At 48.0% G+C, this 27,541-nt stretch overlaps 1 protein-coding gene across 1 annotated transcript; it reads right to left on the bottom strand.

Annotated features, from left to right (window-relative positions):
- Positions 1-794: 794 nt before the first annotated feature.
- Positions 795-27,443, bottom strand: dchs2 (dachsous cadherin-related 2). Its single transcript, XM_084687893.1, has 20 exons — positions 25,617-27,443; positions 22,752-22,943; positions 22,253-22,484; positions 20,365-20,601; positions 17,725-18,783; positions 17,352-17,539; positions 16,984-17,083; positions 16,273-16,430; positions 15,237-16,083; positions 14,784-15,023; positions 11,932-12,066; positions 10,278-10,487; positions 9,196-10,065; positions 8,955-9,068; positions 7,961-8,169; positions 7,579-7,730; positions 7,258-7,388; positions 6,306-6,592; positions 6,034-6,175; positions 795-4,268 (listed from the first exon to the last, which is right to left on the bottom strand). Exons 1-20 carry the CDS (start codon positions 27,363-27,365, stop codon positions 1,642-1,644), a joined length of 9,879 nt encoding a protein of 3,292 aa, XP_084544019.1. The 5' UTR covers positions 27,366-27,443; the 3' UTR covers positions 795-1,641.
- Positions 27,444-27,541: the final 98 nt, after the last annotated feature.

Here is a 27,541-nt window from a genome sequence, read left to right as displayed (position 1 = left end):
CGCCTCACAAATGTGAGGAAACAGACCATTAATAGGAGAGATCTCAAGCCATGCGGTGTGAAACTCGAGTAGAGTGTTCAGTCCTCCAAGCTCACTTGGACACTGTTCATCCTGCCTTGGTCTGAAGCTTATAGGTAAGACAGAGGCCAGCTCTTTGTGTCTTCCCTCTGACACTTACCTCACAGAGGTGAGGTTCAACATCTTAAGACCACCAAAACAATACAAGGATGGTGTTAGGTACCAGATTAGGTGTCAGACGTTGTCCATCAACCTAAAGCTACAATAATGGTGACAGCATACAGGGCAGCTTAACCAGCGAGGCTACCTTCTGCCCCTTACACCATTGTTCTGTTAGCCAGGGGATAGTGGTTAGAATCCTCCTCCATTTGAAACGTAAAGTCTGGATCATATTAGAAACTGATGAAAACCATTGTTTAACGTCAGGCCTTCTCTCCAATGCTGGGTCAAGGAAACACTCAGGGTGGCCATATGGAAAATGGGTTTGGGATAAAAGAATGCTAAATGGAACCAAAGTTACTCCTTCTATCAGGATCCCAACACAGTTCTTTTCTTTTAAGAGCAGGACTTCCAGTTTCTTACCAGCCATGATCCTCCATGGGAAGAACAACAATAAAGGCTTATGGAGTGGTTCTACATGTGGTACCAATATGGTTCAGAAAAGTGGTGATTTACAACATTTTCCTTCTTTAAATTTAAATTTTCCTTCTCACAGGAACCGTCTGTTGTAACTTTGTTAGTAGGAAAAACAAAGTCCAATATCTGTTGTGATTTGTTAGTGATTTATTTAGCACATAAAAAGGAATAAGTACCAAAGAACACAGATACTGTATATTTAGTCACAAATACTACATGCTCAACGGTTTTAAAACTCAGAAAATGATTCTGGAGATAAGTCCAGTTTTCAATTACATATTGACATAATTCAGTTTTCATTCATGATTTTTTTTGTGTTAACTACAAACCATATTTACAGAATTTCCAACTCATCAAAAAACTAATTCTTTTGAAATTGTACATCCTGTACAATAAAGTGTTGTTTCCAAAAATATCTTTCTGTCCATAACCAGAGCACATCCTCGTAGAGTTTACTCAAAAAACCTTAATTATGTTTCTGTGGCAGCTGACAATCACTTTTCAAATGGGTCTTGTTATAGGGGTATGTGCTTGTGGTTCACTCATGTATAGTACTCTCGGTTTTTTGCCCATTTCAAAGTTATAATGGACTGCGAAAGCGATGTGTTTCATTTTGGGAACATACAGTCCTGTTTATCTGAAATCTCTGCTGTAGTTCAGAGTTATGCAATAGTAGAGTTCAGGCTTTTCCCAATATTAGTTTTATTACAAAATGTGATTTATGAAATGTGCCATAATCTAATCTTTTACATAAAGGCTGTTGTGTATGCCACATTTATTTCCAATATTCTGCAGTTTTCACATATGACCCTACATTATGTAATGTCATTACCAGAAGATAAAATACCTGCCAGTAGACTGGAGATATTTCTCAACTGTTGCCATGGACTGGAACAAATATGTTACACAAATTAAATGAGCTGTTGAATGCATGTTTTGTGTGCATGGCAGGTAATAGCTCCTTCCCCTTTTACAAACAAACACAGTTTACACTTGAATTTCAGCTTCCAGGAGGCTGGCAGTGAGGGAGTCCAGTCTGACGCTGCCCAGCCCCGTCTCTGAGACCACCGGGGAGGCGTTCGGGGTCCTGAGGGTGAGCAGTGACAGGGAAGGGGAAAAACTAGGCGTCATCGCTGATGGAGTGAGCCCTGTGTTCCTGGCCAGGGGGGAGTAGGCATATTTAGGGTACGAAGGTCTCCTGGTGAGGGTGTGGGCACGTGACATTGGCTGTGGCATCCTGGGGGGCACCGCCCGGATGCCGGACTGGGCCACCCCTGTGAGGAGAGGTGGGGGGTGCATGAGGCTGGGGACCTCGGCTGCCAGGCCTTCGTGGCCTCCCTGGAGCTCCTCATCGGGCAGGAGGCTAATGTCAGTGAAGACTGAGGCCATTGTCTGGTAGCTCGGTTCCCAGTCCAAGAGGTAGTCCCAGCTGTAGCTGCCTCTGAGCTGCTCCTCCGGACACAGCAGGGAGGTCATGGAACTGTCCACTGGTACTTGGCCCTTCGAGAGCTGCACATAGCCTCTTGTCCTCATGCCCTCCTCAATGTCCTTCACCCTGAGCACTCTGGGGAGCAAGCCCTCGCCCCCGCCCTCTTCTCTGAAAGTGTGGAGGCTTTCTGAGCTCGCCGTGCCCATGGTTATGCTGCCGGGCATTGTGCCTTGTAACAAAACCGAAGGGCCCACATCTATGGAGTGGCAGGACAGCTGGTCAGAGTCTCTGGGCACAGCTGGGTCAGGGACCATAAGCGTGGTCTCGCTCCGGACAGAGTCTGCCCGTTCATGGCACGGATAGTTGTTGATCATCTTGATCTCTTGGTCCTCGGCAGTCTCACCTTCGGCAGAACCCCTACCGGTCGAGTTGGACTTCCTGTACTGTAAGTTGGGCACCTCCCTCTTCGCCCGCATGTTCATTGGTCTGAGTTCGTGCAGGCCAATGACGTTGTGAGGCTGGCGGCCCGACCTGCCAAATGTTCCGCTGCCATTGTTCAGATTGGCTGCGATTGCCGCTGCTTTTTTGATGGCGGCATCTTTGGTCTTATATCTGAGTACAAGGGCCACAAAACTGATGAGGATGAGGAGGAACATGGCCAGGGACACCGTCAGACTGATGGTCTGGATATCTAGTGGCACTCCTGTTTGAGCCTCAGCTGAGCTGGAGATGTTGATGGACACCAGAGAGGTGGTGGACCTGGAGTCCGGTCTGGGGCTGCTTGCAGATACCAGCACCTCCACCAGGTCTTCTCCGGCCAGACTGCCTCTCCTGCGATAGACGGGTCCGGACGTGAAAATGGCGCCAGTTGTTTTGTTGATCGCAAAAAATGGCGAGGGGTCAATCAGGGAGTACTCCACCAGCCCGTCCAGCCCTCCGTCGTGGTCCATGGCCATCACGTAGCCAACCGTCTGTCCTGGTTTGGTGTTCCCCGGGAGGACAAAGCGGTAATGCCTCTGGGTGAAGACGGGGCTGAACTCGTCCATTCCCTTTACAGCCACCTGCACTCGGACCGTGGCCACCTTGTCGCCCTTGTCCCTGGCCTCAACCACGAAGCAGTACTCACTCTCACGCTCGTAGTCAAAAGTCTGTCTGGTGTGGATGTCGCCAGTGAGCGCGTCAATGGCAAACACCTCCTTCCTGTCCGGGTTGCCGCTGCCGTAGTCCATGAAGCAGGACGAGAGGATGGAGTACGTGATCATGCCGTAGGGCCCTGCGTCGTTGTCCATCGCACGGACGGAGCAGACCGGGGTGAAAGCTGGCAGGTTCTCCAGCACCGAGCAGTTGACCATGGGGAACATGAAGTAAGGAGAGTTGTCGTTTTCGTCCAGAACTGTGACAAACACCACTGTGAAGGCAACTTTGCGTTTCCCGGAATGGCCACCGTCTGAAGCCTGGACAGCCAGGGTGTATTTGGAGTCTTCTTCGTAGTCAAGGGGCTGACTGACCTCAAGGACACCGGTGTGAGGGTTGAGTCTGAGGTGACCTTTGCTGTTCCCTGAGATTATATCATAACGAACCACCCCATTGGTTCCTTGGTCAGCGTCATGGGCAGCCACCTGAACCAATCGTGTCCCCGAAGGGCTGCTCTCACTCACCTGGGCGTGGTAATCTGCATGTACAAACACGGGAGCATTATCGTTGACGTCAGTCACGTTCACGGTGACCAGGACGGAGCTGTTCAGCGGTGGTGTGCCGTGGTCAGACACGGTAACGGTCACTGCATAGCTGTCTTTGGTCTCGTGGTCCAGCGGTTCACAAAGAACCAACCTCCCAATGGTCCTTTGCTGATTCTCCATCTGGACGGCACTGACTTCCATACAGAACCTCCTGTCATCATTACCGCCTGTAATCACATAATCCAGGTGGGTATTTTCGGGGGCCAGGTCTGCGTCCTCTGCTGAGAGGGTCAGAAGTGTGGTGCCCACAGGACTGTCCTCGGGGACAAATGTCGAGTAGGCGTCCTGTGTGAAGAGTGGGGCGTGGTCGTTGGTGTCCAGGACCTGGATGTCCATGGAGATGACGGTGGAACGAACAGGGTCTCCTCCGTCACTTGCCTCAATCAGGAGCTGGATCATGTCGCCGTTGGTGACATATTTCATTGGTTTGTTAGTGAACACCGACCCTGAAGGAGAGATATGTTTAGAGTTAGAAGCATAGAGAGTGAAATAAAATATTCTTCAATGTGTTTATTGATAACTCGAAATGCAAATCAACACTACACTACTTTGACTTTTATTACTGGTTATTGACCACAATACAAAGTCCTAACTATTACTTAAATATGCTTGATTATCTACACAAACTATTAAACTTGTTACCTCTGTCTCATTAAATTGCTCAAGAGCGCCTCTTCCTGATCCACTGCTGTCACAACTACAAAAATAATCATCTGACTGTCGATAACCCTCTCTTCACCTCTCCTACAGTTATGACAGACACACGGAATTCAGCGGAATACCCCTTTAAAGAAGAATCTCCAAGAAGATGGTGACCTTGAGACCTGGAAACAGTGTCCTCAGCTGTAGGAATCTTCAATTCCTGATGGGTTTGAGTATGAGGCCTTGTATGGTTATATGAGTGTTCTCCACTGACTGCAACTTTATTGGCATATTGTTTGAGATTCTTTTGAGAATGTTTATTACAAAAATATGTTTGCTTATGATACACTATGAACCAGAACTAATGTATTTAACTTGTCTTGAGTAAAACAATGCTTTATTATGACTGCAAATTATTAGCAAGCGAATGTGGGGTCTTTGGTTATACCAGTTTCTGGTTATATTGCAGTTTACCAAGAAACACCCTAGAAAGATCCATGTGCACTGGGGATATGAGGCCCAAACTCCAATATCACATGTCTGGTTTCAGTTGAGATTAAGACGCTGCCGCTCGTTTCAATTCTTGAAACAAACCCAAATTTCACTTCCCATTTGTTACCCTCACCACAAAACATGGCAAACACATTTCTCACATATTAAGCTCTGGCCCACGAACAAGACACTGCAAATCATTTCTGAGTGAGAAAAAAACAGAACGGAGGGGGCTTTCCCAAAAGTATTGGTCTGGGCCTCAACTGTAGTCTGCTTTTATTATTAATCTTCACTCATCATCATGCAGAGCGAGGACGTAACTCTGCTTCAAAGAGGAGACAAGAGAGAGAGGTGGCTCCTTCGCGAACCTCTCTATCTATGATCTCTCATCATCCAACTCTCCCACTCAATCTTACCCTCTCTCTCACCCCTACCCTCACCCTTCCGCACCTCACACATCCAAGCCTGTAAAAAGATAAACGATGGAGAAACAGAGAGCTACTGGCAGAGAGAGAGGATACTGGATCACCCCACTGGGCCTTGCAGAGCACAGTACACTTTCTGTTGGCGCAAGGGCCCAGCTCTTGGCCCAAACTGTAAAATAAGTTTAGCCACGCCAGAGAAATAGATTTTAAATGGGGGAATATAAAAGATAAATATGAAAATCAGACTGCCAGACAGTCTTAAGACTTCTGAACCTTGGAAAGCATGAATAGATAACTCTGTCAATGCTACATTTCACAAACTGGTCCATATTAATTAAGTGGATCCCATTTCATAGCACTGCTAGGGGGTTACGGCTATAATATTTGTTGTAGCTATACACATTTGGACTTGGCCTTGAATGTTATATTTTATGGCCTCTAAGTGAGACTGTGCTGCTTCACACTTCAGGACAAGACGTAAAGCAAACACATTTGTCAAAAGAAAATGACAAGTATTGATTTCTGTCTTGAGATGGACAAGAAAACTGAGCTTTTGAAAATGCATTTCTGTTTGTGAAAACTTTGTGACCAGTCAGAATTGTGATGAATCTACGTTTCATAATGCTGTCCGTAACTCCTTAATGTGTCTAACCGTTGTCTGCGTGGATGTAGAATCCCTGTAGAGGAGATGACAGGAGCCTGTAGGTGACCTTGCCATTGAGCCCAGAGTCTCTGTCTGTGGCTGATACAGTCAGCACCAACGTTCTGGCAGAGGCCACTTCAGGCAACTCCACCTGCAGGAGCAGACAGAAATATCATAACATTATGAATAAATATCTACTTTTAATGCAAAGCAACATCTTCAGAGAAACAAAGAATATATTGATATAATTCATATGATTGATGATATTGACGTTAGTATACCTGGTAGGAATCCTGAGAGAAGATGGGAGCATTGTCATTGACATCCAGCACTTGAACTTTCACCTCTCCTGTGGTCTGGTGGAGGGAGTCCGACGCCCAGACCCTCAGTGTGTGCTCCGTCTGCTCCTCGTGGTCCAGGGAGCGGGTCAGGGTCACGACCCCCGTGTAGCGGTCGATGGCGAAGCTGCCGTTGGTGGTGGAGTTGTCCGAGAAGCTGTAGGTGACGATGGAGTTGAGGTCTACATCATTGGCGCTCACCTGCATCACCATGTACCCAACCGGAAGATCTGGGGACAAGAACAACGAAAGTAAGAAGATCAAGATGGAAAGATTAAACATTGTGTAAGTGGATAATGATAACAAGTTGAACAGTACAACGGTACTTAGGAATTATTTGCAGGACCTGATGCTAGTTTCAAAATGACTCTTATTAAGAGACTTTTTGCTCTTGTTGGTTAGTTGTAACAGATTTAAATTCTTGTACTCGTGTGAAAAATGTTACTGTTGATTGCTTTATGCTTTAACTATATGCTCTTATAGTTCTTCCCTTTGGCACTTATCTGATTTTTCACAATGTATGCTTCATGTTTTGGCTGCCTGCAATGTTTGGGGCTATCTCGTTGATGATCTCGCTGATCGAAGATCAGTGACATATGCACTTTTGTAAAGCTCTCTCTTTGAAGTCGCTATGGATAAAAGCGTCTGCTAAATGAATAAATGTAAATGTAAACAGATGGTAAAAAATATATTTAGAATTAGTACAAAGAACAAAGGGGCATGCTGTCAACATACAGTGATCCATGTTAATTTTCAACGCAGATGAGAGCAGCTGGTGAGGGAGATTAATCAGAAGATTCCCAAATAGACTCCTTATTATTATGATCTGTGACAAAAAATAAGTGGGGCAACCGCTCAACCACAAACATGCGGGGCCTGGAGGAAAAGGTCTTACTCTCAGCCATGACCACGGGCTGCATGGGGGGGATGGCGGGACTGTTGTCGTTGACGTCCACCACCTGTACCCTCACAATGCTGGTGCCCGTGAGCGCAGGGCTCCCCCTGTCTGAGGCCTGCAGCACCAGCCTGGAACAAGATGGAGGAAGAACACGACAACATGGTCCTCAACATGGAACTCAGAAGAACATGACATGGTACTCATTAGAACATGACAACATGTAACTCATACACGCCACATACCACAACAACCACATGTAAACTGGACAGGACCAGTTTATATACGTCATCTTAAGACTGTACGGTAAGTGTTTCGTACTTGTAGGATGATGTGATCTCACGGTCCAACACAGTATTGGTGGCGAGGATGCCGCGCACAGAGTCAATGATGAAGGCGTCGTTGTGGTTCCCAGACAGGATGGAGTATTCCACCTGGCTGTTTGTACTACTGTCAGCGTCAGATGCCAACACCTGGAGGGGGGAAGTGATTAGAAAGACCTTAGTGCCAGTGTGACAGTCATGTCACATACTAGTACATTATTAGTATCAGATATATCAGCTCTGCTGGCCCCGGGGTGCCATGTTATCTGAGGAGAACTCTCACTGTCTCAGAGTGTAAAGTGACAACAGGCATCAAAGCGAGGACAACTACTTGTCGTCCGTTGCCGAGCCAGTCGACCCGCCAGCGAGTGACCTCTGACCTGCATGATGTAGGTGTTGTGGACCTGTCCCTCCCAGACGGCCGTTCGGTAGTAGCTCTGCTCAAACGCCGGGGCGTTGTCGTTGGCGTCCTGCAGGTTGACCGTGACCCTGCAGTGGGCCGTCCTCAGGCCGCTGTCCCCCAGCACCACCAGCTCTGCTCGCCGGCTCTCCTCATAGTCCAGGATCTGCTGACTCACCGATATGTCACCTGGTAGGGAGGCAGACGAGAAGCTTGATTCTTTCTTTTTGTGTTGCTGTTGTCAGCAGTGGTTCCTTCAAACTGTTCCACCACCAATCTCATGCTATTATTTAAGGACACTGGCTGTTTGTGTAAAATGAACAATTTAAACTACAAATTGGAATAATCACTGGACTGTAATGTTAGACCAGCTGTGCCCACATCTCAGCATCACAGCAGTCAGGCTCTCCTGAAAGTCGCTGGAGCTGGCCTCTGTTAACACTGTTTACCTTGGACCGTGTATCGCATGATGCCAGGCGTCATCATGATACGACAATTGCTGACTGCTATATTTGGAGTGGAATATTGTCCAATTATAAAAATGGTAGAGAGAAGTGGAAAAGATGAGTACCCGGGAGGAGAGAGCGAGGAAGAGAAGGAGAGAGACCAGAAAGATTTTGTGCTGGCCAAAGGGATTATGGAAGACTAGTCACCCTAATTGGAAATGAAGGAACATAATACATTTTTGAAACAGGATCTAAGGGGTTGAAAAGCTAGGGGTTTCAGTCTGGATAGATGGATGGATGGATGAAGGGACGTTCTAGGCTCTGTGTGTTCCTGGCATGAACATTTCTTAACGGACAAGTAAGGAAATACTTTTTGGAGTTCCTGCAAGCAATTAAGAAAAGAATGTTGGCTGATGGCAATGAGCACTGGAGTCTAGCTTGGAAAGCAGATAGACAGATATGTTGTCCAAGATGAGAGAGAAATAGAGACATTTTGTTGAATCGGGCTTCTGTCCACAATGTTTTTACCGGTGTGTCTGTTGATGACAAATGCTCCGTTTCTGTTGCCGCTGAAAATGCTGTATTCAACCCTTGAGCCCTCGTTGGTCTGGTCAAGAGCTTCCACCTTGACAACCCACGTGCCTAGAGACAAAGACAGGAATATGGAAAGAAGAAATTTAGATGATTGGTTAAATGGAGCAGGTCAAATACTGAACAGATGATTCTGATTGCGTGCAGGTGGAATGGGGATGGATGGGGCACTTTATACCAATTTGGCTGTTTTCCACAACGGTGGCCTGGTATTCTTTCTGTGTGAACTGCAGTCCCTCCTCCTCTCCTTTCAGGTGGATGAGGACCAGGCAGGTGGAGGTCAGCGCCGCTTGTCCCTGGTCTTCCGCCAAAACCTGCAGCTTCGCCCCGGAGAAGCCCGCCCCGAGGGCCGTCTTTAACCAGATCTTCCCCGACGTCGCGTCCACGTCAAACACGTCAGAGTCCCCCGCGAGGCTGAACCGCACAGTTCCGTTCTCGCCCCGGTCGGCGTCCGTGGCGGTCACCGTCGCAACCGTGCGGTTGGCCGCCGTCGCCGCGTCGCTGCCACCGCCGACCCAAGCGTTGACGGGGTTACGGCCGCAGACGGGCGCGTTGTCGTTCGTGTCCTCCACCAGGACGGTCACCGAGGTGGCCGCGCTCCGCGGGCCCCTGGCGCAGCCGTCCGTGGCCACAGCCCTGAGAGTGTACTGGCCCCGGCTCTCCCGGTCCAGGGGCCTGGTGGTCCTGATCGCCCCCGTGGAGGCGTCCACAGAGAACACCCCCAGGGAGTCCTCCGCCAGGGAGTAGCTCACCTCACCATTGGGCCCTTCGTCGGGGTCCAGGGCGCTAAGCCGGAGGACCTCGGTCCCTGCCGGCAGCCCCTCGCTGACAGAGCCGCGGTAGCTCTTGCGGCCAAATGCGGGGCTGTGGTCGTTCTCGTCCAGGAGGAGGAGGTGGAGCTGGGTGGAGGCGCTGAGGGGGGAGGGCCCGGAGTCATGGGCCATGAGTGTGAGGGTGTAGTTCACCCGCTCCTCCCGGTCCAGGACTCGAGTGGTGCTCACAGCTCCTGTGGTGGAGTGGATGCTGAAGCAGCCGTCATAGTCCTCACCTGAAGAGAGCACATGGAGAACTAGGGACACACAGAATCTCCAAATAACAAAATATAGGCTACTTACTTGATTCATCTTACATCCATCTTCACATCTTCAACCCACAGAAGTAAAATAACTCACACACACACAAAAGCATACATAACTAAATACAAACATATATAATAATGATAATAATCGTTTCCAGTCCAGTTGGATCAACTCTCCTCACCTAGTATAGAGTAGCGTATGCTTCCGTTGTCTCCCTGGTCGGGGTCGTAAGCCTGGGCGGTGTGAATGACCCCTGGTGGGAGGTTCTCAGGCAGGCTGATCTGGAAGGAGGACAGCATGAACTCTGGAGGGTTGTCGTTGTCGTCCTGCACCGAGCACATGACCACTGCCACACTGGAGAGGGGCTGAAGGGCGCTGTCCCGAGCCCGGACTGGAGCAGGGCAGAGAAACAACAACGGCTTGGGTTAAATATCCACGAGTTAAGTTTCCCAATCTATCTCCATGATAAGATTCATTTCAGCTCAGGACACAGTTCAGTAACTGAATAGGCTTGATATAGGGATCTGTAGTTACCTAATCAGCACTAGCATTCAAATGCTTTGCGACAGCTTTGAATACTTTTGTTCTTATTACTGCCATTAAATGGAGGTCAGGACATGGGCTTGTTCACTCAACATGTTCACCAACATTTAATCTTCACTGATATGAAAACGATTTTGCAGTTCTTTTTCCATATTTATCTAAGAAGATTGGCCAGACTTATATTCTATTGGTATTTTGCAATCATCACTGCGCGATTCTGGCATCCCTTCAAAAATATATCAGCTTTCCTGCAATTATATTTTCTTATTACATTTAATTGTTCATCATATTCCTGACTGTAAAAATATCAGCATGGCCACATCTGTAAGCAGTTTATCACTAAATATTACTGAATATTTTGGATGTAATTGTATTCGAATGTGGGAGACATGAAAAGACCCACTCTTGAGAAAAATTAAGCGGCACCGTCAATGGAACCTGCGTCTAGCTCCAGTGCTTAAAAGGTCTGGACTTTCCTTAACATAAATCAATCTGTGGAATAATGTTGTATTCATACCGAGAGTAGAGCCTTGAGTTCTTTATTCATCTGGCTGTGAAGCAGAGAGAGAGAGAGAGAGAGAGAGAGAGAGAGAGAGAGAGATAGCGAGAGAGAGAGAGAGAGAGAGAGAGAGAGAGAGAGAGAGAGAGAGAGAGAGAGAGAGAGAGAGAGAGCGAGAGAGAGCGAGAGAGAGAGAGCGAGAGAGAGCGAGAGAGAGAGAGAGAGAGAGAGAGAGAGAGAGAGAGAGAGAGAGAGAGAGAGAGAGAGAGAGAGAGAGAGAGAGAGAGAGAGAGAGAGGGAGCAATAGCTGAAAATGTTCCAAATGTTTTATGAAGCCCTATGGTGGAAACAGATGTGAGTGGCCGACCACTGACCTAAACGAGAGTCCGGACCAACAGGACTCTTGATCCAAGTTACGCTCGGTGGGCTTTTAAACAGGGCTTCAAGTCCGCAGGCCAGACCTGACCCCATGCTACGCAGCTTAGACTCTCACTGTACCAGCAGTGTTACAGACAGCTACCTCCAACTGCTCTATCTGTCTCCATGAAATGAACAGGGACCAGTCTTATCACCTGGTTATGAGAACACACACTCATGTTGAACAATGTTTAGGTCACGTCTGGTAGGCCTAAGTAACTCATTTGCTTCATGATAATTAACTTTGAACTATCCAGAAAACTTTTTTAACTGTCTGTCGGTTGAAGACACATTGTTAGCGTCTGTGTGTTGGTGTGCTACCCCACAGGGTGAAGTTTGAGCTGTTAGCAACGTGGGTTTTTTTCGGCGCGCTAACCTCTCAGGGTGAAGTGCTGCTGCTGCTCCCTGTCCAGGGGGGTGGTTGTGCTGATGAGGCCAGTGTGGGGGTTGATGGTGAAGAGCTCGTACCCCGGGCCGGGCAGCAGGCTGTACCACACCACAGCGTTTTCCTCTGGAGTGGAGAACACAGTCAGAAGTCAGGAGAAGCAGCCAGGAAGCTTCTTTTATTCAACAGTTTATTTAGTTGATCTGTTCTCTTTCTAGATAGAGCAGAATCCTGTTTTACAGGTACTGTGAAGACTGGAGGTAGTATTGTGCCTGCATGGTTTTACAGACAAACCTGGTCTAGACTCACCCATGGGTGAACTCTTCCAAGTCTTTCTTCCAAAAATTACCAACATTAAGGTTCCCAATTTACTAGGATTCTAGTAGTACAGGGTAAGGCTTTGACAGCATCCCAGAAACAATCGCATAGCCCCAGAGAGAAACAAAAAGAGTCATACGAGTGTTTCTGCAGAGCTTGGCACCATCCTCGCATCTCATCGTCTCTCAGGGCCTTGAGAGTACGAAGTGCTTGTAATAAATAGGACATTGTTCAATAAACGGCAGGCATGCCCATAAAAATGATCCATTTCATATTAACAAACCCCAGAGGAGTCTGCGGACCCCTCAAGCTCACTGCCACACCGCTCCCCCCACCCCCCAAAGAAACACTCATGCTTTCCATCAAAACCAATCAACTCCTTTCCACCCCCCAGCCCCCGGTTTTAAACTGTGCAATATGACTGATGATAACCCAGGACATTCCACTTCGCTCCGGTTTTTCATCGTCCGTTTCGGCGGCGCGTTCATAAAAATTCTGTCTCAGTTTAGCACCTCATTAGGTGGGACCGTGGTTACGACCCCGTCTAGAGACGTGACGCCTTATCTGATACTTAGATTGGAAACAGCGCTAAGAAATAAATCATTCCCAGATTACCAGTTGTCGCTCTTTCAAAAATGACCAGGGGTGGTGGGGTTGGCTGACCTTTACTGGAGTCTGGCTGTTCTGTGATCCAAGGCCAGAGTATCAACCAGCCCCCAGTTCCCCTCCTAGATCCACACTCTGCCCTCCTACCCACCCATGAATGCTCGGCTCCTCCAAAGCCTAAATTCAGAGGCCCTGCCTCAAGGCCCCTACCCTCTCAACACAAGGCTGTTAGGCATGTGTGTGTGTGTGTGTGTGTGCACAATCACGGGGGTGACGAAGCGCAGTGTGTTCACAGACAGACACGCAGACTGATATGTCCTATGTCCTTGACCTAGTCAAAACAACCCCCCCCCCCCCCAAACTCTGACAGGGGGTCAAGTGGCGGAGCGAAAAACGTCAAGCACCAGCCACTGAATGTCCCTGCACGTGGTTTACATCACGGCACACTTGCACCGGAAAATCCATCTCCACGGTAACTGTCAGGACTGCAAGCAAACAATATGTGGACGAGCCATGTTGGGCCTGCGTGATGTCACAGTCCAGGGATACATGGGAGAATCCAGCAGTACTGAAGAGGACAGAGGGACCATGTGGGGAGAGGGTGGCGTCATGGAAAGATGGATTTCCAACACCAACAATTGCCACATCCAAATATCCCCTTATATTAGCCTAATAAACTGTAATGTGTATGAGTGTGTGTGTGTGTGTGTGTGTGTGTGTGAGTGTGTGAGTGAGTGAGTGTGAGAGACAGAGAGTGAGAGAGAGACAGAGAGCAACACACCTCTCGCTCCAGTGATTTTCACTCATAAGGGAAAACGGATACCAAGATCAACACAATGCCCATCTTCAGTGAGTGTCAGTCAAGCGGGTGAGGGGAGCTAATGATAATCAAATAACACAATGACCCGTGGGAGAGACGCCCTGGGAACGCCACAAGTTCCGGACGAGCCGATTGGAGGAGACAGATGAAAACACGGGTTCTATTAGCACAGATGGTACGGATTATGGGGAACATGTCGGAGGAGCGGACCTTCTAGAACGCTCCTGCAGGAGACAAGAGTTTGCTGTTATTGGACAGTTCTTAGCTCCCCCTTAAGAATGTTAAACTCCACAGACACCCAGAGCCCCCCCCTCCCCTGCCTCTAACATACACCTCGTTGCTCACTACCTCCAGGTGCCAGTGGCATTATAATATAGTAGAACTAAATTCAAACTGTCAATATTTGGACGAGAAACCAGCTTTCGGGGGGCCTCCCAGCACGAGATGTGTTAAAATAAACAGACTTGGACGTGTGGATTTGCGAATGTTATTAAAGGTAGGGCGGAATGTAATTGGGTGGGATGTATGGTTGAACTAGCGTATGGAAAAGAAAACAAACACTACAAGCTGGATCAGGAAAGGTCGGCGCAGGCTTTAAATCAGTCCACTAATGGAAGGGGACAAAAGGAAGGATTGAACTTTGACCCATCTGGCCATTGAAGATACAATGACACAGACCCACAGGGTGGGGGCCACAGAGAGATGTCAGTTCCAGTAACGGGTGATTGACAGGAGCAAACTGTGCAAACCCTTCTCTGAGAAATGATTTCTGAGAAAGGCACAGGGAGTACAGCTTTTCAGATCAATTCAAACCAGCTCAGCATTCTCACAGTCAGACTAACTTGCCTCACATGATGGGTTTACTATAGGGATGACTAAAGTCAATTCTTCACTTCTGATTGCTGACTACCTACTAGAGGGTTCATTCCAATGACTACCTGAGTCAAATGTTTGAGAAAGTACAGAACACATGTCAGCACTGCCATCTAGCGACTATTATTAACAACTGCAGCAAATTATGAAAAGGTTCAAATTTGACATGTATCTCACAATACAAGGGCTTGACATTGTAATCCATTGACACATGGGGATAATATACCTGAATCCATATCAACAGCTGAGACTCTGACCACCGGTTCCCCGGGCTGTCTGTTCTCAGCCACTGTGGCACTGTAAACCTCCTGTTGGAAGAAGGGGGCCTGGTCGTTCACATCCCCCACCTCCACAGTCAGCGTCTGGGCTGAGGACAGTGGAGGAAGACCATGGTCCTGTGCCTGGATGGTCAGGCTGTGGGAGATGTGTGACTCGTAGTCCAGAGGAGAGGCCAGGTACAGCAGTCCTGGAGAAGAGGGGAGAGTAGAGAGACAAGCAAGTTTGAGGGGACGGCTGGAACTTCCTCTAGCTAAAGGAGATATCTTACATCAATCAGTCCACAGTCACATTTCACATTGATAATATTGGATGGTAAAAAACGTCCATTTAACATATTTTTTCATCAATATCAATATTCACAAATGATATGATTCATAATCATCTTTTTCAACCCGCCTACCTGTTCTCTCCTCTAAGGTAAAGAGGCCATCCTTGTTCCCAGCCACTACAGAGTAGGTGACCAGGCCACTGTTTCCCAGGTCCCCATCCACAGCACGAATGTGATGCACCAGACTCCCCACCTGGGCGTCCTCCATCACCCGCGCCGTCTCGGAGGACACGAACGCCGGGCTCTCGTCGTTGACGTCCAGCAGGAACACCTGGGCCGTCACAGTGGTCCACTTACGGTCGACCGCTTTCTCAGCTTGGTCTGTGGCGGTGACCGTGAACGCGAAACTCTGGATGCTCTCGCGGTCCAAGGGGCCAGCCGTGGTCAGGGTACCGGTCAGAGGGTGGATGTGAAACGGAAGTGGTGTGGAGGACCCTGAACCCAGCTTGGGGTCAAGGTTCAGCGAATAGCGGATGACACTGTTGGGTAGGCTCCCGTCACCGTCCTTGGCGTTGAACGTGAACACGGGTGTCCCGACTGGCGTGTCCTCCCTCACACCGAACGTGATCACGTCGTCTTGGAACCAGGGCGTGTGGTCGTTGACGTCTTCCACAGTCACGCTGACGACCGCTGAGACGTTCACGCCCGAGGCCAGCCTCGTGTCTTCGGCCCGCACGACCAGGAAGTACCCCACCGCGGCCTCGTAGTCGAGAGGCTGGTGAACATAGAGGTCGCCGGAAGAACTGTCAATGCCAAAGTGGAGGCTGCCATCACCCTCGGAGATGGAGTAGTGCATCCTCCCATTGGCTGGGAGCTGGACAGAGCCAATCACAGAGCCAGGCTTGGTATCCTCTCTCACAGAGAAGTGTCTAACACCCTGAAGGCCAGCACCATCGGACTGTTTTTCTGCAGCATTAACCTGTATGTTTAAATAAAAAGAAAATGTCAACGTGTCCTCCATTCACAATTCTGTATATTTCTAATAATGAATTTAAGTAATTAATAACAATGGGTTAACAGGACAGAGCACCTAGAGGTTATCACTTCCTGTTACCTGGAAGTGAATCATTTCCTGTTACCAGAGGAGGGGGGAATCAATTCCTGTTACCTGGAGGTGAATGACTGCCCTCTCCTCCAGAGGGGTGTGGCCACCGTCGTGGGCGACCACAGTGAAGGTGTAGTGCGTCTGACTGTTCTGGGAAAACCGCCAGGTGGTTCTGATGTCACCGCTCCCACTGTCAATCTCAAAGTGTCCCAGATCGTCCTCTACAAAAGAGAAGAACAGCACACAAACGTGTTTACACAGTGTGGCCACACAAAGGAATGAGTCTATACCAATAAGGAAAATATGCTCCTGTTTTTCATCATCCACTCTGCATTCTCTGGTGTTACAGCAGGTATCTACAGGGTGTGTATATGTGCCTATAGTAGATACTGGCATTTGCACACCAGATTTTTTTTTTTTCTCTCGGGTCTGTTACTTGGTTAGTAAACAGACAATTTCTCCCTCCCTCCCTCCCTCCCTCCCTCCCTCCCTCCCTCCCTCCCTCCCTCCCTCCCTCCCTCCCTCCCTCCCTCCCTCCCTCCCTCCCTCCCTCCCTCCCTCCCTCCCTCCCTCCCTCCCACCCTCCCTCCCTCCCTCCCTCCCACCCTCCCTCCCTCCCTCCCTCCCACCCTCCCTCCCTCCCTCCCTCCCTCCCTCCCTCCCTCCCTCCCTCCCTCCCTCCCTCCCTCCCTCCCTCCGCCACACACACACTCCTCACACTCCTCATGTGGCTCTCCTTGCACCTGAGGGATCTACTCCTGCATATGAACCCACCTGTGAGCAGAGAGAAGTGCACTGTCCCATTCTCTCCTGCATCCAGGTCTTTGGCAAACATGGAGGTGACCAAGGTACCAGCAGGTTGGCCAGCCCACACCTACAGAGATAGTCACAGACGTGGCACTATGAGTGAGAATTACTTTTAGTAATATTATCAATCTGAAGTGAGTATGTGTATATGGAGAGCTATATGTGTATGTGACATGAGAACAGAGACTAGTTTACACAGACGAGAATAAAGGAGGGAATGTTCCATGATCTGTATATCAAACTTCCTTTATAGATGGAATGAATCAGTGCACTAGTGGCAAAAGACCTTTTCAGTAAGGGATCAAGTGAACAGGTGCATGAAGGCATGTGAGAACCTGGACGTTAAGCTCCTTGCCGGCAGGCATGTGGGTGAACTGCGGCGGGTTGTCGTTGACGTCCGTGACCAGGATGTGTACGGTGGCGGTGGCGTTGAGTCGAGGGTGACCCTGGTCCGTCACCATCACCTTCAGAGCATGCTGGCTCTGCTGCTCACGGTCCAGAGACACCCAGTTTATGATCTCACCTGTGGGCGTGTGTGCGGCAGAAAGACAGAAAAGAAAGTGGCAGAGAAAGAAATAGACACACAACCATTAATGGAAGGTACTTTTTGACAAAATGTATATACGTTAAAACGCCCAGTGGAGTGTTCCAATGTTCACACAATTTCACAATAAAAGCTGTGGAAAATCATCTGTCATCTTCCCTGACCTGTCTTGGCATTGATGCGGAAGTGTTTCCCGTCGGACAGCAGGATGTAGGACAGCTGGGCATTCTTCCTGGAGTCCTTATCCACCGCGTTGACCGTCCCCACCAGACCCTGAGGAGAGGGACCCTCTGGGACGGAAAAAAAGTAGGCCTCATCGCTGAATACCGGGGCGTTGTCATTCTCATCCAGCACTAGCACAATGACCGTGGCTGTGGCTGTGCTGTTAGCCAACGTAGCCTCACTAGCACCGGTAGCTTCCTTAGCGGTGGCTAGCACTCTGAATCTAAACATGGGCTCCGTCTCGTAGTCCAGGCTTTGGGAGAGGTACAGCCAACCGCTGTCAGGGTGTATGCGGAAAGGAGGAGGGGGGAATCCCGCCTCTGGTTCCAGGAAGTAGGAGAGCGCATGGTTGGCGGCGTGCATGCTCCTCCCGCTCCTGTGGGCCCTCACCTGGATGACCCTGGCATCTTTGTGGGTACCCTCTCCGATCTCCACCTGGTAGACCAACGTCTCGAATGTCACCGTGTCTTCTGTGGCGCTGCGGTCGATGTTGACCACGAGAGACAAGGTTGAGGTGAGCGATGGCACTCCCCCGTCTTTAGCCAGGATCTCAAACGTGTAAGTGGGCTGCATCTCCCGGGACAAGCTCCGGTTTAGAGACACCGTCCCCAGGTCGGCGTCGACAACGAACGCTCCGGTCCTGCTGGCGCCATCCGGTGGAATGCTGTAGCGCACCCTCCCGTTGGCGCCGCTGTCCAAGTCGTGGGCGTGAGCTATGAACAACACCGTGCCGGGCAGTGTGTTTTGCGAAACGGCAACCGCGTCGGCCGCCTTGGGGAAGACGGGGGCGTTGTCGTTGACGTCGGCCACTGTGACGTTGACTTGGGCGCTGCTGTACACGGGGGAGTTCCCTGAGTGGGTCTGGAGCACCAGCAGGGCGTAGGGTTGGGACTCGTGGTCCAGGGCCTGGCTGGTGCTGATCAGGCCAGACTGGGGGTCCACCCAGAACAGGCCCTGGGGGTCCCCCGACGAGATCCGGTAGGACAGAGTCTCCACAGAGTCTAGGTAGGATGAGATAGAGTGTGATATTTACAGATGCAAGTGATTCAGTCCCATCATAAAAATGGTCATAGGTCAGTCTTGTTTATAATGTGCAATTGTCCAAAAATGTTCTACTAAGTTTTAAACAGAGGGTAAAAAATACGAATATTGTACAAAGGCAATACAAACGCAAACGCACACATACACACAACTTAAGTAATTACAGCAGAGGGATCCCTCACCTAATCCCTGACTTGTAGTGTAATGTGCTTTAGCTGTAACTACACACTAACACTTCATCAAGCAAGGAGCAGTGGGGGAACCAGGGGCTTACCGGGGCTTGGCCCTCTTACTGAGGGGACATTGTTGATGTTTCACCGTTTTAAACATGAGGGGTTAATCTGTTAATCGACAAGGTAACCTTAACTGACTGTCTAGTGCTGTGGAAGGGCTTAGCCGGAGCAGGGGCGATACCGGGAGCAAGTGACATTCCGCCAAGTGGCCTCTGACAGTATAATCTGGAGAATACCCAAGGGAATATCCGGGACGTCTGAGTTGATGGGAATTCCTACAGGGAAGTCTGCATGTTTCCCTTGCGCCTGTTCTGTGTCCTGCGCTGTATGTGAAGTTCCTTGAAGCTTGTAATACGTTAATAGCATTGGCCTCAAACAAAACACCTGCCTGCCAATACTAATGGCCTAAAACCTTATTGGCAGGTCTTTACAACATGTCCACTAATAGAAGTTAAAGCCGTCTGAAAGAATATGTAAAAAAACACACAATGTAGGAAGTGCTTGTCACATGCAGTAACTGTCAAAGAAAACCTCACATTGACTGATGGTTAAAAAGTTTAAAATTACTTCACCTATCAATTAGTTTGATCTGGTGTTGACTCGTGTTTAAGATGACAAATAAGCTAAGAGCTTCCACCTCAGGACTAACAAGCCTGGTCACCTATGTACTAATAGGAGACCAATCCCCCTGATCCCGCCTTCTGGAGTACTTACAGTGTACCCTGCCTGCCTACATGACTCCAACTTCACCACAATGACTGGCTCCCTGCTTGCCCTGCCCTCACATAACGCCGCTAAGCCTGACCAGGATGTGGGCTAATACTAAGAGAGCTGACCTCCTGTCACTTCATCACAAGATGACAACAGACAAGATGTGTGCCAGGACCAGCTTGAGTGATTCAGCACACCTCAGCAACAGAACTACAGCAATTAGATACGGTTAGGTAGACCACACTCTGTGCTCAGTATACCACAGGTAGATGGTGACTCAGCCCATTTCAAACACTGTTTTAGATCCGGTAAGCACACTTGAGTTACCATGTACTGTACTGGGTTGAATGTGTGTGTAGATGTGTGTGGTGTCAAACGCTCTCCAGCCTCCTGCAATAAGCTGTTATTCTTGCGCAAGTGCGTATTATATCTCGGGTTCAAACCCCACTCAGCCCAAAGAAGTAAGAGTTCCATCCTGCAATGCTTCGCAGTGTATTGTGGGTTTGAGTCCCGAACTCTCTGCAGATTGTATGCACTGTTTGGAACTGGCATCTAAACGCATACATGCGAACCAGGTGAACTGTCTACTAGACTCACTGGCAGGGTTAAAGGCCTCAACGGTGCCCACCGTGGTGCCAGGAGGGGCGTCCTCGGGGATGGTGAAGGCGTAGCGTGACCTCTGGAACACGGCGGGAGCCTGGGCACTGCTCAGGATGTTCACAGTGACCTCTGCGGGCCGCACAGCAGACAGGCCTTCCCCGTCGAGGGCAGTCACAACCAGCTTCACAGTGGCCGTGCCCAGGTGGGTTAGGGTGGAAGTCAGGTATACCACGCCTGGAAAGAAAAACAAAACTGTTTTGAATAAATCATAATTTATTACTATACCCCACTTGTCTTAGGTTAATAAAGGTCTTGTGTTAGGTTAGTATAGGTCTCGTCTTAGGTTAGTATAGGTCAATAAGGTTAGTACAGGTCACTATGTATATTAGAGGTTGAGTATATTGTATACTTTTTGTATATTAGGATGTTTATTATTTTATTTTTATTTTATTTTAGCTTATCATAGGTGTAATCTATGTTCTTAGTACTTATATGTTATGTTATACTAGGTTTCTAGCGTTGTCTTGTCTCAAGAATTTCAGTGCCCTGTCTGACATTGTGTTGTTCTGTGCAGCTGGCAATACAAAACTTGAAACTTGAACGATTTTGTGTTTCTTTTAGGTCGCAATTTGTGTGTACTCTGTACCATTTAAAAGGCCTATGCTAGCAACTTTCTTCCCTTTTACATTCTAGCATATCTGAAGGTCTGCAATAAGGTGACTGTGATGTGTGCAGAGACAAAGAAAAGACAGATGGCTGTGAGATTGCTTACCCACTACAGTTTGCTACCTGAATTCACCCTCACAATCCCTCTGATTCCACAAGACATTGTTCTGAAAGCTTTGAATTAAAAGCAGGGGAAGTCCAGATGGCCAATCAATAACAATGCTAGAACTTAGCTAAGCATTAGCTTGGCTGCAGTGGCGAGTAAAAAAAGAAATACTAAAGTATTTTTAGATCATAACAGGTGTGAATTCAGTTAAAGTGCAAACTTATTTGACAAACTATTCACAATATACAGCCTATAAAACGTTGCTCTACTAAAGCCCATGTTGACTCATACTTGACGATAATGCCATTTGAAATGGTACAACCTGTGTGATCTGTACCTTTCCTCTATAACTGCATACAGTAGTGATGGCGTTCATGCCTCTGTGTGTAACATGCAGTATACACAGCACACTACTAGGGGCATTGTGTCTCAAGAGGCTTTCAATGGGGATTTAAATGTAAGTTTCTTAATCTGCCAGCCCCCTGCCGTGATGTGACAATAACAATCATGTCCGCCACAGAGGGCTTTCGCAGAGTAAGCACTTGTTTGTCATTCAGCCGGTGTTCTCCACTGAGTGACTAGCTGGGGTGTAACTGAGACGAGTGGGCGACTGACTGCACGTGACAGTGTTTAAACTGCACGGAAACAAAATACTGTGAAAGGGAAAGAAGTGGTGCAGCTTAAAATGACGTTACATTGACATTAAATACAAATGAAAAGATGAATATGAAACGGAAATCCTGTTTCCTAAAAACAAAACCACATGTGTGCGTGCTTATAAGGGTCTAGGCTGTCTGTACAACTCACTTAGGCCATCTCCAACACTAAGTGGCTTGGAAGTGTGTGGAGGTGCTCAGAGGGGATTTGTTAAGTACTAGATGCAATACACCACTCCATAAAACATGCTTCCCCAATTAAGGATTACAGAATGAATACAAACAGCGGTACATTCATGATATCCACGTATATCTTTACAGTCCACAATCCACCTATTCTCCATTAAACAGCTCTTGGTCAGCCTCGAGCTAAAAAAAAAATGTATTTGCTAAAGAGATTTTGGATGCACCAAACACATCCTAAGAATGTGTGGAGTGCTAGTGCTAGACAGCCTACCCGATGTTTGCTCCACAGAGAACATTGAAGACAAGTCTCCGGGCAGCAGCTGATAGGAGACGCGGCCGAACGCCCCCAGGTCTCTGTCGGAGGCGATGACGTTGAGGATCTCTGTGCCGGGCTGGGCGTGGCTGCTGATGCTGGTGGTGTAGCGGTCGGGGTTGAACACAGGCCGGTTGTCGTTCAGGTCCTCCACCTCGATGTGGACGTAGGTTTGAGCACTCAGGCCTCCCTGCGGGACGCAGAGATGTAGCTTGTTGATGTTTATTCACTTATTTATATGTTGTTGATTACGAGTTCTGGAAATGATTTAACCTCTCACGGTCGTGATTCAACACTTAACTTTTGTCATAGCTGTAATTTAGCATATTTAACTTACGTAGCGACCTGCATGCTTCAACTCATACATATTAACCTTGTACATATGGACCTGCAATTGGACCTGCAAACTTCTGGATACATAGTTAGTCTGTATATCGGTTAAGACAGTGGCTGTCACCTGATCCTCAGCCTTCACCAAGATGTCATGTGTAGCCGGGCCCGCGTCTCTGTCCATGTCCTGGGACACACACAGCTCTCCCGTCTCAGGGTGGATGTTGAAAAGAGGGTGTTTGTCCTCCTTCTCAAAACCATCAGACACAGAGTAGCGCACAGTCCCAAAATCAAGACCGTCCGCATCCGTGGCAACAACCTGAAGGCAGAGGAGGGACACGGTCATCTGTGGCCTTTTTCTACTACAACACATTTCGATGACAGACACACAAGCACCAGTGCTCTGTGGCCTTTTTAATGTATTTGCATGTCTAAACCTTTATTTGGCTCTCTATTCAGTTCATGCCTCCCTGAACTTGTAAAGAACTTAGCACCAGGTGGGGGCCATGCTACCATGGCACGGTGCAAGGCTGGCTGACAGTGACAGACAGGAGGGCGGTCGTGTTCCTGGGGAGCTCAGAAACACTGACCCAGGATGAGACGACGGCGACCTGAGACAGAGCAGATCCCTGATTGCAAACGCAGTGTCCATGACCCATGACCAGATCGACAGCAAGATCGACCAGATGTTGGTTTCCTACACCTGTCCGGCTTACAAGAGCCAAGACGGTTTTTCAGTTGGGCTGTTTACTGTAATCTGTGTTGCCACAGAAAGCATTTGTAATACGCTTTGTACCTGTTGGGAGACAGCCAAGTATCTTAGTCAAAGGATGTAGGCACCTTTTCAGGTCAAATCGCCTCTGGTTTAAAGCTCTAAAGTCAGCCAGAGTAGACCCGAGCCAAGTCCTGTCCTGTTCAAATTGAGGCAGATTCAACAATAATGCCTTGCTTTGGTTAGTGGCTGTGTGATTGTTTGACTTGGCTGTCAAAGTTTTTTTTTTTATCCAAGTGTCCTAATGTGGTAGATATAGTAGAAAGCATAGTAGAAATCTCCACTTCCTAGACACTGCTTTCTGTTTGAGTAGGCAGATATCTGAGCGTTAGTTTGTTAATGATACACTTATGTTTATGGTAGGGGAACTTTGTGCATCCTAACCTTCCAAGCCAACATCTTACCATTTGAGAAGGTACAGTGATCTCTGGAAGTGAAAGCATCAACTAACCTCTGTCGCCCATCAACACAATTCCACTGAAGCACAATAAAACTACACACACACACACCCACACTTCATAGGGGCCAATACAATGTGGGTACAGATGATCTAATTATCTATTATTTAACAGAGCATATGCATTTGTTAAGGAAGTAATTAAGAATATGAAAATGGATGGAAAATGATTAATTTACAGTATTAAGAATGATGGTGGGTCCAGTAAGCTTTCTGTAAACGCAAAAAATAGCTACACTAGGTTACCCCTCAGTGCCAAAGCAGCATGCAGGAAGGACATAGACCAAAACATTACTAAGAGGTTAAACTTGTAATACACACATCCAAGTGTGTATCTATCAATATACACTACTGCACCTATTTTATTTAGGTATAAGAGAATTGGTGTTTTGTAAGGTCAGTTTGCGTTATAGCCTTGCCTTTCAAAAACCTTTCACATTTCAGAGGAACTAATGGAACGGAGCCAAGCGGCATTAGGTATCTAAAGACCGCCTTTCAACTGGGCAGACTGGATTGTGATGACAGTTTATAACTGTTAGTTTACTCGCAAACTTGCAAGATTGCAGGTGTGTCACGGAATGCCTACGATATGGATCCATGACCTCATCGGCAGCATTTGAGGGCGGCCTCGCCTTCCTGTCATAAAATTGATACTGCGTTGGTAACTTTATGGTTTCCCAACACGGTGAGGTTTTAGATGCAGGTGTCAAGGTCTGACTAGTTTTCATCTCAAGCGCCAAGTAGCCAACCGTCATAATCTTATAACAAGATCTATCCAGCAATATGTAACCTGCAAACCCCAAGAGTGACATGATTATTTATAAAACCTGAGTTGTGAGCTTGAAATGTGTAAGGCTTTTTATAGTGGCATCTCAACCCCTCCCCAATTAGTTTGATGCCCAGTTTTTCCAAATAGTGGCATTGTAAACCATTTATTGTGCCCGCAATCAGTTTCATATAATTGGCTTGAGCTCTGTGCCAATCAAGACAGCACTAATGAGGGATGGTTCAATTTAGAAATTGTAATATTGGAGAATGGAGTTCAGAAAGATGAAGCCGGTTGGGACCAGATGAATGCAGTACTATTCAGACAGCAGTACTATTCAGACTATTCATCCTATAGTTATCACATCCCTCTGGGCTACAACTTCTAAAACACTGATCTATATGTGTACTTTTTAAGTTGGTCCCAAGAGGCAAACTTTGGTAACAACAAGCCTCAAGTTATGTTGCTACAAATGTATTTTTAGTTTAGTTTAAACTACATTGTTCCTTAGTGGGTCAACAAACCATGAATTGGTGATTAAGGCTTCTTTGTAGTGGTTTATAATGGCAGTCTGACAGTGCCAGGCTCGTAGGTTGGTACCAGGCGTCAGATCTGTCATATCACAGAAACCCAGCGCTGGGCCAGAGTGGGTCAGTTTGCTGGGAGCAGCCAGGGCCTCTCAGGGCAACACTGGGGCTTTGTGAGCACAGAGAAAGCAGGCTACTGTCCCCCAGTGTGTGTGTGTGTGGGTGCGTGTATGGGTGCGTGTGTGTCTGTAGTTGGGAGGTACTTCCATGTTATCATTGTCATGTGGTACTTTGTTTTTGGGCAGTAAATCTTCCAAGACAATTTCACCTCTGATAGATCCTTTCCTTGGAAGTTACTTTGCTTTGGTCACAATATCTATCTTAGTCACAAAAACCTGCATTTTGCAGTATATTGAATTGTTTAAATGACAATAAAAGCAATAATAGACAACTAAACTAACTCAACATACCTGTAAGAAGCAGCTCCCAATCTCTGTGTGTTCTGGGATGGACACGTTGTAAAGCTGCTGTTGAAACACAGGCTCATTGTCGTTGACGTCGTCAACCACCACGGTTACTGTTGCCGTAGAGGACAAGGGGGGCTCCCCTCCATCAACCGCCACCACCAAGAACCTCACTTCCGCTTCTCGTTCCCGGTCCAACCACGTCGCCGTGGTGACCAGGCCAGAAGTGGGGTCAATGCTGACCAGGTAGTCCTGGCTTGACTTGAGGATGGAATATCGAATGGCAGAGTTAACCCCATGGTCGCCGTCTCTGGCCTGTACCTGGACCAAGGAACTTCCTGGAGGAACGTCCTCGGCTACGCTCACCGCATAGACGCTCTTGTCAAAAGCCGGACGGCAGTCATTGGCATCTGTCACCTTTAGCGTGAAGGTCACCTCACTCCTCAGAGGCGGGGCTCCGTAATCGAAGGCGACGACCTTCAGCTCGTACAGGTCCTCGTTCTCTCGGTCCAGCTCGCCATCCACACACAGGGCGTACAGGAAGTCGTCTGTCTGCTTCAGCGTGAATTTCCCATCACCCCCTTCGAGGGTGACCCTGACCCTCTCAATCTCCCCCAGGTCAGGGTCAGTGACGGATATCCGGGCGACATACTCCCCAATGCCTGCCCACTCTGACACCTCGGGGTCGCCGCTCTCACTGAGAAACAGGATGTTGATGGTTGGGCTGTTGTCGTTGACGTCCAGCACCTTCACGCCCACAAAGGTGCTGCTGTACTCTGGCTGGGCGCCGTTATCCCTGGCGCTGACGATCAACTCGTAAAAGGCTTGGGCCTCGAAATCTAAAGGTTTGTTGACGTGGATCACACCGGTGGTTTCATTGATGACAAACACCTCGTTTGGGTCACTTTGACGCCGGTTTATCTCGTATGTGACAAGGCCGTTGACCCCGAGGTCGAGATCTGTAGCTAAAAGCTGACACACAGGTGACATTACAGGAGCATCTTCGTACACTGAGGCTTGGTATTCGGTTTGGTTGAACATAGGTGGGTTGTCATTTTCATCCAAAACATGAATATGAACCTGAAGTTTCCCAGTTTTAGGAGGGATCCCTCCATCAAATGCCTCCACAGTCAGCGAGTAAGAATCTCTTGTCTCTCTGTCTAATTTATCCATAAGGATGAGATCCAGGTTTAGAATGTTCTCTCCTCCATGTCGATATTCCACCTTGAATAAATCTCCAACTTCACTTTCAGTTATGTGGTATCCCTGGGTTCCAAAATCTCCCTCATCCCTATCTTGTGCCCCCTCAAGTTCAAAACGGGTTCCGGGAGGACATAATTCTGACACATTCAACTCAAATTTTTCAGTTGAGAAAACGGGGAAATTGTCATTCACATCCTGAACCATTATTTTCACTTTTACCATCTCACCTGAGAGCGTGGCAGCCACAAATTCGTACTTGTCTCTACTCTCCCTGTCCAAAACTGTGGCTGTAGAAATGGTTCCGGAGTCTACATCTATTTCTAAATCTTTAAAAACATAAGAATCTCTGCTTTCAGAAATGAAAAATCCACTGCTCGGCGTTGTTAAGCCTTCACTTATATCCCCGACGATAGTTCTTGCAGGTAGTCCTTCTTCAATTGAGAGACTAAGGTTATACACCTGGGCAAGTGACTGCGTCCATAGGATAGAGAGGGACAGTAGTTGTAGAAGCGAAGTCGCCACATTCTGTCGACTTTTTCTTCGTTTGTACATTTTAAAGCTTAAATTCGAACTGAGTCACATATTTTCTTGTGACACTTCGCTATCATTTCAGCTTCGGACAGCATGGCTGGCTACTCTAGGCTCTGACGCCAGGTACCAGAAAGCCAACGAACTGTTCATTTTTTTGCGCAGGACTAATATCACACAGAAACAAACCCTCAGTCATT

Source organism: Hypomesus nipponensis, chromosome 22 (genome assembly GCF_054491055.1).
Source record: "Hypomesus nipponensis isolate SF chromosome 22, ASM5449105v1, whole genome shotgun sequence".
Taxonomy (NCBI): domain Eukaryota; kingdom Metazoa; phylum Chordata; class Actinopteri; order Osmeriformes; family Osmeridae; genus Hypomesus; species Hypomesus nipponensis.
Note: the sequence above shows the minus strand (reverse complement) of the source record. Positions and strands in the feature narration are given on the sequence as shown.